This window comes from Numenius arquata, chromosome 10 (genome assembly GCF_964106895.1).
Source record: "Numenius arquata chromosome 10, bNumArq3.hap1.1, whole genome shotgun sequence".
Taxonomy (NCBI): Eukaryota; Metazoa; Chordata; class Aves; order Charadriiformes; family Scolopacidae; genus Numenius; species Numenius arquata.
The window spans coordinates 48,079,605-48,096,201 of NC_133585.1; the positions used below are offsets into that span (position 1 = coordinate 48,079,605).

Below are 16,597 nucleotides of genomic sequence, written 5' to 3' on the forward strand. Positions count from 1 at the left end.
GTCTTTTTGTTATGGATACAGAAAGTATTACACAAGAAATTATTCTGAAGAGGTTTTGGTTTTTTGATTATACTATGTAACTTAGTTGCATTTCTCCCTGGGCAGCATCTCCTCATTCTATATACTGTACATGAGCTACATGCTCAGGTTTGTACAAAACTATTTAGTATATGAGCAACCTGATCCTGGATTACTGGGTTCTTATGGCTCACTCTGTAATGCTATTTTTTTAAATAGATCTCTTATTTTAAAGAGATTCAGATGAACAAATTAATTTGCAGTAAGGTTGACAGGGAACAGTTGGTTAGATAGCACTGTTTGGAGAAATGTTCAACTTCACAAATAGTCCTTGAGAGTAGTCAATCAGGAATATAATTAAAGAGAGACCTCACTTTTATGTTTTCAAAGGCGCTTTGGACTCTAGCCTTAGAAAACAACAGAAGAAAAATGACATTTGGGGGGGAAAAAAAGGATAAATTACTTGTATCTTTCTGTATTATTGAGCCTTTGCTTTTATAGAGAAATGCCATTGCTTCAAATGATCTAGATAGTTTAAATAAGGCTGCCTGCTGATTTCAGCAGACACTAAAGAAATGAAGGGAAAAGAATGGGATCAAAAGTAACTTTATTTTTAAATATAAGCACAATGTTAATAATGTGTCCGAGAAGTCAATATTCTTTGTAGCAAGGGAGAGGTACACAAAGTATATAAAAGTTCTTGAATGGCTTTCAGTAGTTAATTCATAATTCTCCGCTGTAAATTCAGCCTGTCTGCTGAGTGCTGTGAGGTGATTATTGCAGCAAGATGAATTTAATAAAAAAACAAATATCTTGGGGGATGTGTGGAAGAATTTCTGAAAGTCAGAATGGCAATATAAGTAGCAATTTAGAAGGCTGTCTTAGCTAAGTTTAGTCTTACCTAAAACTGAGAAATATTTGGAAATCACAGGCTGAACGAGTATATTAACATGATAATCTGTAGCTGTGAGATTTGTTCCTGAATTTAGAGAGTTTTTATTTGTGAAATAATAATTGTGCATATGATTAACTTGCAGTATCTGCTTAAAAATCATAAGCTTAGCACTTTAAAAGGCATGGTCATATCCAGCTCCCAGGAATCTGAAGGCTCTGAATACTGAAAAAATATACAGTCATTTAGAATTAGGAGATTGATCATCTTATTATTGAATTGAAATATCTGTGCGGAATGATGTTAGTTTTTAACTTCTTTTGCATCATTTTAATATTTTGCAAAGGATTTTTCCCATCTTTTACTCAAGAACTTTAGCAATATTTTTGCTAGGTCACCCTGAAGTGTTTTCCATTGAGAATAAATGGAACTTTTTTAGCCTTTCTGTATAACAAGTACTCTTGGAATCATCCTGGTTGTCCTATATTATGCTCTCCTGGGACTAATATCCTTTCAGTTTAAAGGTGACCTAAGCAAAATATACTTTGAGGTTAAACTGATGCTTTTGTTGTAGTATCTTTTCTCTAATTCATAATTCTTCCTTTTTATATTTCTCATTATGTTTTTACTTACTTCCATACTTTTTTTAAAAAAAAAAGGTACAATAAAAGAGTAGGGAAAAAACCTATAGTTGTATAAGACATCTTACCAAGGCTTATTTCTCTAAACTCTTAAATGATTTAACTTGTGTTTATTTACTGCAGTACAGTAAGGATTCTCTTTCCTGAAGTAAACTGTGCTTATTGACAGTGCCAGAGTCCTACTCTATCGCCCTTACAGACTTTATTTGAATTAGGTAAATTTTATGGATACTTCATTTAAAAAAAAAATTGTGAAAAATTGTGAAAATTTTGAAAAGTATTAATTGCAAAAAAGGATAAATTTCTTATACTTTGAAAGACACTTTCAATTTTGGATTATGCTCTATGGAAATTAAGGGTATTTTTTAAATCAACTGGACAAAATACATCCATGTAAACCATTACGTAGGCTACTTTGTCTCGCATTTTCTATAGTGGAAAAAATACTAATGATAGTGCTTTCTTGTATAATGATCAGAAAATGACAGCTCTGTGTAATAGCATATCAACCAGATTTTTCTTAAATTGCTACTAGAGCAACTTATGGGCTAAAATAAAAAAAAAAAACAACTTAGTACTTACAGTTTTCTGTTCATTTTTCTACTCAGCCCTAAAAGGACATTTTTAGGCTTAATATGACAAAATGTAGGCTATTTTGCATAAAGACGAAAATCAGTGTCTGATTCCAAGAAGCAAATCCTCAGTCACAGTTAAATGACTTCAAGTCAATGGAGCATATTATCAAGTCAGTCATACTGTACCAGCTTACATGGGTTCTCAGTTATGTTCAGGCACTGGCTTTTTGTAAATAAATAAATTATCTGAATGGGAAAAAAAGTGTCCTAACAGATTTCTGTATATATTAGTGGTTAGTAATATTTGCATTAACTCTTTTTTCTCTCTCTCTCTTTTTTTTTTATTTTATTTAAATTAAAAACCAGCCTTTGAAATATCATGGAGAGCTGCAGAGGAGAGGAGGACAGGGGGGAAACATTTGCAGTTCTGATACAGCCATTCTCAATAAAAGAATTAGTTTATGACCTTACAACTTATAGAACAGATTGTACAGTGCTTCTGATGCCTCTGGAATTTCATGTAAATGTTGCTAATTTCTGCTGCAGAAAAATATGTTGCTCACTGGAATATTCAGATGCTTAACCCTGGAGTGCTCCATTGGACCCAGGGTTTCTTGTGTTGTGAATCAAGAAATTGCATTTAACAAAGTTTGTGAGTTTGACATGACCCATGGTTTCTACTCCTGATTATAGACAAGGTTAAAATAGGTAATAAATGTTTTGGATGAAGCTACTAGCGCTGCATGCCTTACTTTGAAGAGGAATAAACTTTAATAAAAGTGAAATATATTTTAATTTTTTGCCAGGTTCCAGAATAACCTAGAAAGTGTTGGAGAGAAGAGTGAAGATCTAGACAGATCAAAGAAATTACTCTTCTTTAGCACCTTCAAGTCCGTGAGCCATGTAAGGTCTTGTTTAGAAGGCTTGTGTGGGAAAGTAGTCATCTATCTCCCTTTTTAGTGCGTAGGGAATAAGTACGTATAGTTACCTGAGTATATGCAAATATTGTTTGTCAAAGTTTACAAATGATAAAACTATTTTTGATGTGTTCAAGGATACTAATATATCGGTAGTGTAAATTACATTTATATGCAGGCATCGGGTGAACAAGGGACAACAGAGGAATGAATGACTGTTAATTTAAATAGTCTGTAACAACACTTTAAATGTTAATTCCACTGTCTTTCGGCCGTTAATGTCACGAAGTCAGTAATTACATATCTGTAAATGTTTATCAGGCACACTTTTAGAGGAGTTAACTGTTCTTACAACATACTGCTGAAATGCATTTACTAATACAGTTAGTTTCTCTATACCATTATTCTTGATCTAACTAAAAAGGACTATTAAAGCAAGTTGGAATTTAAGATACATACATCAGATTGAGAGAATTATGAGCTACTTTAGTTGCCTTATCAGTGCAACCTTGGTTTTTTCACAATAAGTGTTGTCCTGTAATAATTACCTACAAAGCTAACATTTCTTGGGGTTTTGATGCACCTAAAGGAACAAAGCAGAGTCTTCATCAAGGGTGGTCATTCAGTCTACATTCGCTGTTTTTTGGTAAGGTACACATAAAGGAAATATGGAAGTCAAGCCACTTTTTTTTTTTTTTTTGCAACAAAATAGTCAAAAAAATCTGTAGTTAATTTATCTCCTGTAGCAAATATAGTTTCAAATAATTAATTAGAAACTCCTTGCTGTATTTCTTTCACTACAGATACTGTGAAATTTGAGCTACTGGACTGAATTTGAATTTTTCGTCAGGAAAGGGGAATGGCTGAAGGCAAAGTAAATAAAAGGAGATCTAAAGAAGAAACTTAATTCAGAATGCATTTTCAGTAATGTAAACCCATCAGAAATACGTTTATATGATAGAGACAGTCTGATAAAACCTTTGTGAGAACCAGGGAGAAAACTTTCCTTTACCAAACTCCAGCTATTTTGCTGTGATGTATATTTCCCAGATCAACAAATCTGAATGAGCAAGTATTTGAATCTTAATTATTTTTTGATGTTGTTTTAAAATTAAGAGATTTGTCATGAAAATGTTAGTGGGATCCATTGGACAGACAGAACAATCAGTGTTTAGGAAAATCTGGATGGGTTTTTGTTTTGGATTTATTTTTTTCTTCTTGTTGTTGGTTGGTTGGTTGTTTTTTTTTCCTCCCAGAGAGAGAAGGTTTTATTTGGGCCAAAAGAAATTTATAAAATCTGGCCAAGGAGGATTAAGAGTCAAGTGAGGCAAAACGTGTGTATACAGGGTGGTTGTTGTTTATGCTTTGTCTTGTAGGCACTGTGTCTTGGGAGAGTGAATAAATAAAGCTGTGTTTTGAGTAGCTAATCTGCTAGTCTCAGAGTAAGAAAGAGAAGGCTTGTAGATGCCAAGCTCTATTGGGTTAAGAAGTAGAGAGGAGATACAGGGGATCACTGGGAAGCAATCCCTGCTGGGGAATTGCTTCAGGTGCAGATGCCAGAAGCCAAGCCTGCCAGCATCTTCTCTTTCAGAGCTTGTCACACTTTGCCTACGTTTTTGACAGGTGGCATAGTTGTGTCATCACATTGCTGGAAACGGAGATCTATAATAGATGAACTTTTAACTTTTTTCTTTTGCTTTGTTCTTGATTCAATGACATGGACAACCGCAAATGGAAAAATCTTTTACTAGCCGTAAGGACAAAAGCAGAATTATTAAAAATTGCTGTCCCAAGGTGCTCGTTTCAGTGGGGACTGCTCATCTGCCTAATGGCATTGAGACCATAATACCAATGACTGCACCTACTCCAGCAACAAAAATATTTTTTTTAAGGATGATCTGTTTATGGAGAAATCCCTGTCCTAAATACAGAACTGCTTTCCTTGTTGCATCAGAAAATTCCTGGATTCTGGATTTTCTCAGTTATGTTTTTAAGGGTTATTTAATTTTGAAACAATGCTGTTGTGCCATTATTTTCACTTGTTACAAAATAGTGTAGGAACAGCATGTAATATTATAGTTCTGTTTGGTTTATCTTTTAGTATTCATGTTGTTTCTGTACATAGATCATACATGTTCTTTTATTCTACTTGGGGCATCAACTAATGAAAATAAGTAAATGATACGTGGCTGCCTCTTTGCCCGTTGATTTAAATGTTCTCTCTGCTTTTATCAGTAGACTCTTATCTCTTGACCCATATGTAGTTACTTGCACCAACAAAACTGCAATTCTCTTCGTAAAGGAAGAATTTCCCTTCTCAGATTTATGCTTGTGGGTTGGGTTTTTGGTTGTTTTTTCAGTGTTTCAACTAAAACAGACCCCTTAAGTTACCAGCATAAAGCTAATAAATGCTCAGAGGAATTCTGTAAATAAATGCGTTTAAACAAATCTAAGGTCTTTACCTGTATAGACTCTGGAAAGGAGCACAAAAATAGTGGTTTACAGCAAAAAGGAGATCATGTCTCTCATTTTCTGGATATGAGTAACAATTTTTCATGTGTCTCAGTCATCACAAGATATGTTTTGTCTAGTGGGTCTGATTTAGCCATCCTCTCCTATTTCCAGATTTCCTCTGGCAGAAAACTTTCTCCAGGAGGTGGAAAGAGGCGAGTTATTAATTTTTTTGTAAATGTCCCCAAATGGGGATTCACTTTGGTGACAGTTTTGTGTATGGTTTGTGTAGTTGGATGGTAAATGGTAAAATACTGGAGGACATGTTCAGTTTCAGTACCTTAATGGAAAGAATAATTTGGAATAGATCATTGTCTCTTCTAACAATGCTTTCCTGGGTATTAATAGATTATTATTGTTATTATTGTTCCCTTAAGGTAATAGGGAACATTCAGCCTTTTGTTTCTAAATGTTTTCTGTCAATTTTTCTTCACTTTTCAACACTGTTCTTTTACATGGGAGAAAATTTTTGGCTGGAGACAGATCTCATACTCACACCTTTATTCAACAATCTGTTTTTCTTTTTTATACACTTTGATCTTGCAAAATTTTAATTTTCTTATAAAAATATCGAAGTGGCATTCTGAATTATGAAATCTGTAAGACCAGTCTGCTAGCTTGAACGTTTGTTTAAAAATATACACTGAAGAAATCTCCTTTTTTCAAACAAACTGACTGCAGTCAGTTACGTAAGAGAAATCTGCCCTATGGCAGAATGTTTCATGAGTTACACTATTATCTGCAACCTATGCAGTGATAACTTTGTTTGAAAAAAGTAGATTTCTTCAGAATCCAGTGAAGCGAGTAATGAAATTGTACCTGGTGACGTTACATTCCTGAGGCATTAGCTCGATTACCTGGTGTAGCAAATATATTAGGTTAGTTTAGTTACTAGCTTTTTACTTGGTGCATTTAGGAAAAGGAAAATAAAAGATACAAATGGTTGAGAACATTATGGTGAACTCCACAGTGTTGCACAAGAGCTTTGTGAAGGTGACATTATACATGACTCAATCTGAAGGAATCGAGACAATTTTGCTTTAATATCCTTAATGATAACTTCATGTATTTCTCTTTCTTTTCTCTGAATAAGGCCTATTCTGAAGAGTCTTGGTTTTCTGTACCAAGTAGGATATTACGCATCCTTCCTGTGTTAATGTAAAAGTTGTCTTTTTATTAGCTCTCTTTGGTTTATCTTTCTGCTTCAGTTATTAAAGCTTTTGGAAGTATGAGTACGCATCCTTTTTAGCTCCTTATGGTTTATTGCACATTGCCAACTGGAGTGTCTCATGCAAAACTAGGGAATCTTTTGAAATGAACAGAAAGATTTAATCCAGGCACTGCTAATCCAAGGAAACCTTACAAATGACTAGGCTTCATTTTTATGTGATCTGCTTTATGATTCTTTTCATCTTTTATGATTCTTTTCAAAGAGAGGAGCTTACATAATATCTTTTTGAAGCAAAACTACCAAAACCATAATATGTCTTTTAGCAGGAGAAAAAATTGTAGTATCAATTGTTTCATTGGTATTCTCATGATAAACAGAGTTGTAATCTCTCCTTCACATTTTTGATTACAAATCTCAGCTGAATTCTTAGAATAGGAATGAAAACCTCAAAAGGTTGGTTTTTTTTTTTTTTAAAGGCTTTTTTAGGGTCAAATAAAAGTGGCTATCTCAGAAATGTTCATGATTTACACTGATCAAAGCTTCTTTTGGACCCAAAACTTACAGTGACCAGCTGTGGCTTATAAGGAGCTCCAAGGTGCTAATTTTTAAGATGGAAAATCTGACAGGCAAAATGTAATTTTCCTTTATCCCTTGCAGCTCACTCCTTCCTCTATATATCTATCTTTACTCTTATTTATAGCCTTACTGATTTGTCAGAATGTTACTAGATGAGCTAATTTTTCTATTTCATTCTGTATTTTTAATAAGTCCTAGAAAAGCCACCTTGTCTTCTTGCTCAGTTGTTCCTGTGCAGTGTTTGGGTTTTATCCTTGCCTTCCCTGTCATTGTGTTCTCTTTTCTCAGAGCGTCCCCATTTCAGTGTGTTTTGTTAAGCTAGTTTATTCTTCCTTTCCACAGCGGACCCTCATGAGTTTGTGTACCCTTTCACTCCCTCATGCATATTTCATCAAAGGTCTCACACCTTCCAGTTTTCTGGACTTAGTTTCTCTTATTTGGTGAAGAGAAGGCTCTGGGGAGACCTTATTGTGGTTTTTCAGTACTGAAAGGGGGCCTGCAGGAAAAATGGGGACAAACTTTTTGGCAGGGCCTGTTGTGATAGGACAAGGAATAATGATTTTAAACTAAAAGAAGGAGGATTCAGACTAGATAGAGGGAAGACATTTTTTACACTGGAACAGGCTGCCCAGGGAGGTGGTAGGTGCCCCATCCCTATAAGCAATCAACGTCAGGTTGGATGTGGCTCTGAGCAACCTGATCTAGTTGGAAAAAGTCCCTGCTCATTGCAGAGAGGTTGGACTAGATGATCTTTAAAGGTCCATTCCAACCCAAACTATTTTATGATTCTATGATTGGTGCCACTTTGCTTTCTGTCTCAGTTTCTTTCTGTCCCCTTCTCTGTCCTTCCCACTTTCTGTCAGCACTCAGGTTCTGTGCAAGTCATAATATTCCAGTTTTCTCCACTCTTTTTTTGCTCTGATTTGATATAGGCAGCTTCCACAGTGTCCTTGAGCAGGGAACGGAAGACCTAAGACAAGATGGATTGTTGCATTGATCCTGATAAGCTGTAATTGTAGCAATCCACCTAGGGCACAGTCAGTGCAACCTCACTGAAACTAGGTAATTTAGGAGACTGAAAAATCTCTGCTGACCATGTGTGGCATTAGGCTTACTTGATAAAAAAAATAATCTAAATAGCTTTTCATAGGAATAGTTAGATGAATATATTTAAATTGAGGGCTGTCTTCTACTAGGTCTTGTAGCCTGCTTTTAAATCATTCATGTGGTGGAATGCTTTCATGCAAAACAAAAGCCACACACAAGTAGAATTTCTTTTTCTTATAGGCTTATAGTTCAACCAAAATATTTTTGGGATCTCAGTCTTGAAAACCACTAAAAACATTGATCTCATAATGGAATGTGCCTAGATGGATTTATAAGAAAATACACTCCTGTCTGTAGCAAAATATAAAACTTATATTAATTTAAATTCAGTATGAAACATATTTGTAAGGAAATTCTGAATGTAATAACTATTTCTCTCTCTTCATAGCTACATTTTTCTTTCATCTCAATATTTGAGTGACTGACAATATCCTGGTGTGATTTTTACTAAATATAATAAATAGAACATAATGCTGCATTTTCCAAAGCTTCCAATCTCTAATGAAAGTTAAATGGTTGCTGTACTGCTATCTGGTATTTAGACAGCCAGCCATACTCTACTCCTTTGCCTTCAGTAGCAACCCGTTTGATTTCATTTTATAAATCCTTTCTGTTTAAGACCACAAGTTATTTTTTTAAATACTTTAAATCTAGTTGTCTACATAGAAGACTAAATTGTGCTATAAGCTATAGAGAGGTGCCCCCCAGCCTCCTGCTTAAGTCCATGGGAGCTCTTAGGATGCAAAGACAGAATATAGGTATGAAGTGCTTGAAGTTTAAGCTTAAACATTCCTCATCCTTGTCCTCAATTACAGAATCTCTTGGCTGAGAAGGTGGAACAGCTGATGGAGTGGAGCTCAAGGCGCTCAGTCATCCGTATGAACGGAGACAAATTCCGAAGATTTGTGAAGGCTCCACCTCGTAACTACTCTGTGATAGTGATGTTCACTGCTCTCCAGCCGCAGCGGCAGTGCTCTGTTTGCAGGTAATTTATACCTTTGTGATCTTTTTCATCTTCCTTTCCACAGTTTTCAAGTGAACGTTTTAATCAATGTGCAATACACTGAGTAGGATTGGGTTTTGCATGAGATAGATGCTTACTATTGAACAGGCTCATGTGTTTGTTACAGCATCTTTTCAACTGCCTATTAATTTAAATGTCAAATTCTAGAAATCTTCCTAGTTCAGGGTTTTATTAAATTATAGTTGAATAAAATGTACACAATTGAGGAAAACTTTCTCTTTAAGAAATCTGCTTTATTTTATTATCAGTCAACCATGATCTTTCCAAAGAGGTTTTGTGACAGAAGTGATTCATTACCATTTAATAATATGACACTTCACTGTTTTCTTCAGTTAAGAGGTGTCCGATGCTCTGATGCAAATGTGAGTTATCCTATGATTTCACAACTTGGGACTGTTCTTACACACGAGCACCTTTATCCACCAGGACGTGCCTATGGTGGAATTCCGTCTGGCGCTGGACTGTGGTATGTTCTGGTGCCTCCTTTTAGAATACGCATTAGAGTGGCACTGATATTCTTCTAAGTTCAAGATCTTTCTCTGCAAGTTCCTAGCTCACTAAGTTAATCCAAAAAATGACTAATGACAGACATGGAAATAGGGCCAAGGGACCAAAAGGTAGTCATGCACTTAATTACCTTACTAAATCAGAAACTGAGCTAATAAAGCCTTCTTCAGCCAAAATATGCATTAGAAATTGTGTTCAGTAATAGATCGGATTATTGTGCAGGGAGTTTTAAACAGTTATTAAATAGGCAGCAAAATACTCTGTAGAACTATGAAATGAATAAGCTATATATGAAGAAATATTATTTTTTGGTTTTAAGTAGGTGCACTTTAAACAATATACTAATGTAGCAGCTTGTTAGATTTCTTAAGTGTTGGAATGCAGTTCACCATATCTGTAGTCATACACAGCTTTTATTAAATTTTCTTCATAGATAATTTTTAGTCTTTGAAGTTATTTGGTCAATTGTGAGGGAGAATATATAAATTGCATTTCTATGAGTTCACCCACTGCATCTGAACTGTGAAGGTGAAGGAGTAGGTACAGAAGCTTCCCAACATTCTTAAGTCAAAGGAATTTTTTCTTCAAAACTTCCAGCACTTGGTTGCTGTTATTTCTTCTTTGTGTTGCCAGAGTTCAACTTTAGGAGATGAAATAAGAGTTGAAAGTTTACCATATTGTTTTAAATCATTCCTTATTCTCCTACCCAGGAAATAAAGCTGCAGGAGATACACTAAGTTCAGCTTAAGGGTCAGTGTATTTGTCATTATAGTGACCATAGCAAAATCTTTCCCTGTGTTATGTACAGGGCTCTCATAGAGCATGTGAAAACAACATAAATATTGCCATTATTAAGGAAGTTAATTTTACTTAGTTTACATAGTTTACTGTACTGGAAAAGAGCTTGTAAATGTCATCCTGTAATATGCCAGGCTAATCATTTATGTACAGAAGAAACTGAAAATCTTTAAGCAAAAAACAAAGGAAAAAAAATCAACATACTGCTTTCAGTGGGGTTTGTTTAAATAAATATGAAGTTTCAATCCACTTTTTCACATGAAATAAAAGGATTTTAACGAGGTTGATCATACTGCACATAAAACCATTATTGGGAAAATTGACATTTTCAAATCAATGGCTAATTAATGGACAGGAGCACTGAAAAGATACAGAACTGAAATGCATGCATTACTTTATTGTTAGCTATTCACTAGCCACTTTGCCCAAAGGAAAAATAGATTTTTAACTTAATCTGTAATGTTCTGTGAGGATGCTGTTGTCCAAGGTTTAAGTTAACTGTTACTCATGGAAAGATTTTCAGAACAATTTTATACAAAAAAAAGCCCATCATATTTCAAATACAAAAAAGCACCAAGACTGAAATCTTTGACTTTGAATAACTTAGTCACAATAATTACTACTTTTTTTTCCCCCTGAAACTTGAGCCTTGTTAGTTTATGCACCACAGGATTATCTAAAAAGAAAAGAAAAAGGGTTTTGTCTTTCCCTTTGGTGGCTAGATTGGACATTTCAGTATTTTACCTATTCTAAATGTCTGATTTATAAAGAACAGGGGTGGAGTATTTTCAAAAGTGGAAAAAAAGGTGTTTGTGTGCTGCTGTTGCATAGAGCTACGTCAAATGCTAAGCATGAAAAACCCAACATTATAAAAAAAAAAAAAGGTAAATAACAGGATGGGGAACAATGGCAGGAAATGTGGTCCTCTTCTGGAGAAGAGCAGTGAAAGCTGATCTTCGTTAGAGCAGGCCATTGCAGATTTGCCTCTTTGAGGCCAGAAGAGATCATGTTGTGTCCTGTCATGTTAAAATAAACTATATTCTTGATTTATCTGATTTTGCATGTGGTTATATTTAGAATGTGTGTTGCTAAAATGAGCTTACAATAAAACCAGTATGACTTTTCTGGCATTTCTGATGTTTTGAATGATTGTGCCAGCAAAGATAGAGAGGTAGTTTCTTGCATTCAGAAAGTGAGTGTCACTTTTAGCACCCTTCAAAGTGAATGCAAAGTCAGTTTAGTGATCCAAGTTGTCTGCTGGTCTCTAGTAAAGACTATCCTGCCTGTCCATTGCTGAAAACTGGTGTAGTTTGGACATTGTCTAGAAGGTATGAAGGAAGGATTCCATCCCCTACACCCATCCTTTTTAACACCGGAGAAGTTCCAGATTTGGGATAAAACTTGGTTGAGGGGGTCGTAGCCCAGTCTTAAAATGCTTGGAGGCATAATATTTAAACATTTCAAAAAGGTCTTACCTACTCATATAGCAAGGACTTACATATGGGAACCTGACCAAATTTTTCCTGGGAACCGAAGGCTTTTCTGTGCACAGCAAGGAGGGTAACATCAATCATGTAAATCACTTAACAGTTAATGATTTGTGAAAACATATGGAAGTAATACAAACTTACTCTTAAAATGCCGCATACAAAGTAGTCCCTTGAACTCCAGATATTTAGATGAAACTTTTGTACGTAAATATTCTTTCAGTCAAAAGAGCTGATCTTTTTTCAGTAAAACCAAATCATATTGTGGGATTTGTAGGTATTCTCTAGCAAAAGTTATTTACCATAAGATCTTTTTTTTCCAATGGAATGAGAAGGGTTTATCATTGCAGGAGATAAATACATAATCTTATGTGCCATCTTAAAGATTAATTAGAAAAAAAATTTGAGTGCTTTTTCAGTATTTTGAAACTTACTCGTTCATTCAATGCTAGGCTTATTTGTTCCTGATATACGTCATACTGTATTTAATGCTTTCCTTTTACTTAATTTTGCTTGATTTGTTTCTAATTTTTAATATTAACCCGTTTCAATATATATTTTTAAAAGTTAGAAATTATATATATGCATTACTGATTGGAATTTACTCTATGCCCAGAACAAATTAGGTTGATTTATAGGTGTTCCTAAAAGACAGCTACCAGTTTGTCGTCTTTGAGACAGAGATTGGTTCTGTATTCATTTTAATGAAATTATTTTCCAGTCCATAGTCTGTGAAAGTTATCCATAGATTATCTGAATCAATCCAGTCCTAACACATAAAAGCTTCTGTAAACCAGCAGCTCTGGGTACGTGTTAGTAGTGCCTCTAGTCATGCCTCTGGAGTGTTTTTCAAGGAAATTCTGTCTTTGTCCTAAAGCAGAATTTGGAGAACAACATTTCCTTCTAGCTTTGTGGACAAGCAAGTTTCAATTTTCTGGTCCAAAAAACTATTGAAAGCCATCTGATGCCTTCACAACTGTGTAAGTGGTAGCATAAATATCAGTTTTCTTGTTGACACAATTGCTTAAGTTCAATATGACATAGTGGGTATTGGGAGATGAATTAACCTTAACAGATAAGATATCCTATGTGCTCTCAAATGTGAAGACTTTGGAGGGGGTGGGATGTGTTTCTAACTGTGGAAGATGAGAGGTTTTGCCCATACACGTTTGGAAATGTATTTGATTAAACAGTTTTGGTCCCAGGAAATTAAGCTTAGTAGTCTTAATTCCCTTTACATGTTATTACTATTCCTGATCTATATAATCAGCAACAGCACATTAGAAGCTGATACTGAAGGGCCCTTTGCGCTGTGATGATGAATCAGTTTGGATTTTTTTGGTTTGGATGGACAGTCAGAAATAATCTAACTCTAAACAGTGACTCCTCAGGATATAAGACCAGCTTCCTTTATTCCTTTGTGCTAGGTATTCACTCAACTTGATAGTTTCTCTCTGTTACCCACATCATTCAGTCACTGAAAGTTACTTATGTATGTAAGAAGGAGAACAAAAGAGCGGTCACTCTGACAACAGCATCTTCACAGAGATGCAGAAACTGTTTCTCAGCCTGTACGTTGTATTGCGTCCAGGAAAACGGTAACTACCAGCCTGAATTGAATGTATTTTTGGGTCAAAGTTATCTTCAAGCTTCTCTGCTCTTCGTTGTCTTGCCTTTCGCAATCTGTTCCCTCATTTTATTATCACTACATTTTCCCAAAGGGATCAGCACCATTTTACCAACCAGACTTCAATGACCCCCCTGCTCCACTTGATTGAGTACTAGTGCTTTGATTTTCAGCTGCATTTGGGCTTTTGCTCCAGCCTTCTGAAACCATCACTGTGGTGACTGTTCCTCTGCATCTTTCATTCTTATAATTAATTTGTTCTTTTTTTGTTTGCTGCTGTACCATCTAATCACTTCATAAGCAAATTATATGAGGTCTTTTGTTTTACTTTCTAAGCTCTGCTTCTCTATCTCACTGGCAGAAGCGACCATCTCTGCTTTGCATACAGGTGCATATCATAGATGTTTTGTTTTTTGCTAAACAGTTCACATTTTTGTCTGGTTCATTTTTCAAATTCATTGTTCAGACATTTTCATATAGAAAGGGAAATCTGGGTCAGAGAATCACTTGAGTTTTTTCCCCAACAGTTGAAGCCCATCGACAAAAAGATGCATATTATGTTTTGTTGTTTTTTTCCTTAGAGTAGTGTTCCTTGAAAGGATTGGAGTAGTGTCAGAAGCTAAAGATAATGAGTTTCAGTGGATAGGATCTATACCTTGACATGTATGTACCACTAGTTTGTTATGTGATAATGGTTTAACATGTAAACCACACATATACATCTTTGTGTATTTCAAACTACCTGAAACAAATGAGTTTTCTCTTGCATGCTTTCTACTGTGCTTGTTTATATCTATGAGTTCCCAAATGTTTCTTTTAAAGATGTAATTGAGCCTCTGAACCATTGCAAACCAAGATTAAAGCCTAGAATTAGCATCATAAATGATCAGGAGAAAAATGGGGAAAGGCAAGCAAAGACAACTGTAGTAATCGCAGGTGACCACTTGTGGAGACAAACTTGTACACTGCATAAACTGAAAAGTGTGTTGTTTCAGTCCTGGATGAAGTAACAAACCTGCTTCCAAATTCTTGGAAAACAGTTTTGCAAAGACAGTACTTATGAAGAAGCAGCTAGAAATGACTGGTAATGGAGAGGAGTTTGTGTAGCCATTAATTTTCTTCACCCTCATGTTGTCTAGACTGTTGTATTTTTAAAAGCATTACAAGTTTCATTATATTGAAAGGAGCACTGATTACTCCCATTAGTTGAAGTTGTGTATCTATAAATTAGATACGTGTGTTTGTAAATATACATACAAAGTATATACATAAAATTTATATATAGGATGTGAGGGAGATGGGTCAATTTTGCAGGTATGGCACGTTTTCTAAAGACTTCCTTTGTTTCATTTGAGTGACAAGGCTGAATTCTGTCAGAAATTATTAATGGCATCTGTTGGAACAACCTTGTAGCTGCTGCAGAAAGCTTGCTGCAGAATGAACTCAGTCAACTGCTTGAGCTATTCCTTCTGTATTTCTTACAGGATTATATAAAAGGTAAGATATAATTCAACATATAGTGTGCACATTTTTAAGTTTTGAGCCTAATGTAGTACATGTTTCATGAAGAGGTCTGAATGTAGCTGCCTTCTGCTGTTGACTCAAAATGTGCAGAAGGAAATGACAAAATATGAGAGAAGAGATTCCATGTAATTTTATTAACATCTACCCTATCAATGAGACCTCTGAGAGGAGGTTTTTAATCTAGAAAAGAGAGGAACGCTGTTGGTTTCCCTGTTCAAGAAGACATCTCAGAAAACTGTTTTCAAGTAGCCGATCAAAGAGTAGGTCAACAGCAAAAAGAATTCTGACAGTCAAGGAGGTGTCACCAGAAAGAAGAAACAGATCCTCTGCCTTTCAGTTCTTTGCTGGTGATCAAGAGCGAGTAGTGAGAAAATCATTGACAGGTCTCTTAAATGTACCAAGAGCGAATTATCTTTTGAACTTTTGTTCAAAGACAGAGCAGGAAATGTGGAAGGAGCTGTTGAAAGTTCTGCAATTGCTTTTCCAGTACACTTCAGGATCCTGATAGAAGTATTGATGAGTCCGGTTTAACAGGGCAGTAATTTTATACCTGGATCATAAAAGACTCCTTACTCTTCCTGTGGTCACAATTTTAGGTTTTATTTTTTTATTTGCAACTTCTACAAGATATGATTTCATAGCTGCTTTTCATCTGCAGAATATTGGAAATTTCATGGGATGCTGTAAATAGACTAGCATAGATTTTAACTTTCTCCTATTACAGATATCTAAGTTGCATAAACAATATAGCTTTCAACTAGTGTCTATGCTCTTTTCATTTTGTTGTGTGTGGTGAATTTTATGGGCACATTTGTAGATTCTTCAGTGCTTTTCACCTTGACATTATGAGTCAGCCTAAACAAAAATAAAAGCAAATAAGCATTCTGAATGTGTTATCTTCTCGATGCTGAGAAGAAGTTCAAATATGCACTTAGCCCCTTCTTCTCTTCATTTTGGGAAAACCATTCCAAATAAAACCCAGAAGTTTATATTGGAGGTAAATTGCAGCATTGATCACAGTTTACTTTAAACAGATGGATAAGCCAGGTAGGCGACCTGGTAGCGCATTCTTTGCCAATTGTACATTTGTAAATGTTTTGTACAGTCCATAGTATGCAAAAAAAAAAAAATGCTTTAATGCTTTCTTTGGCAAATAATTACATAGTCTCTTTTATTCTTTTCCTAATACTCCATTTGTGTTTTCCTTACTATAATGTTGGAC

The 16,597-nt window shown here is 35.2% G+C and overlaps 1 protein-coding gene across 1 annotated transcript in view; it reads left to right on the forward strand.

The window, feature by feature from the left end:
• Positions 1–16,597, forward strand: part of TUSC3 (tumor suppressor candidate 3) — a 117,189-nt gene that overhangs the window by 36,906 nt on the left and 63,686 nt on the right. The window contains exon 2 of the mRNA XM_074155016.1: positions 9,224–9,393. Coding sequence (XP_074011117.1) covers positions 9,254–9,393 — 140 coding nt within the window. The 5' untranslated portion in view covers positions 9,224–9,253. The remainder of the gene's footprint in view (positions 1–9,223; positions 9,394–16,597) is intronic.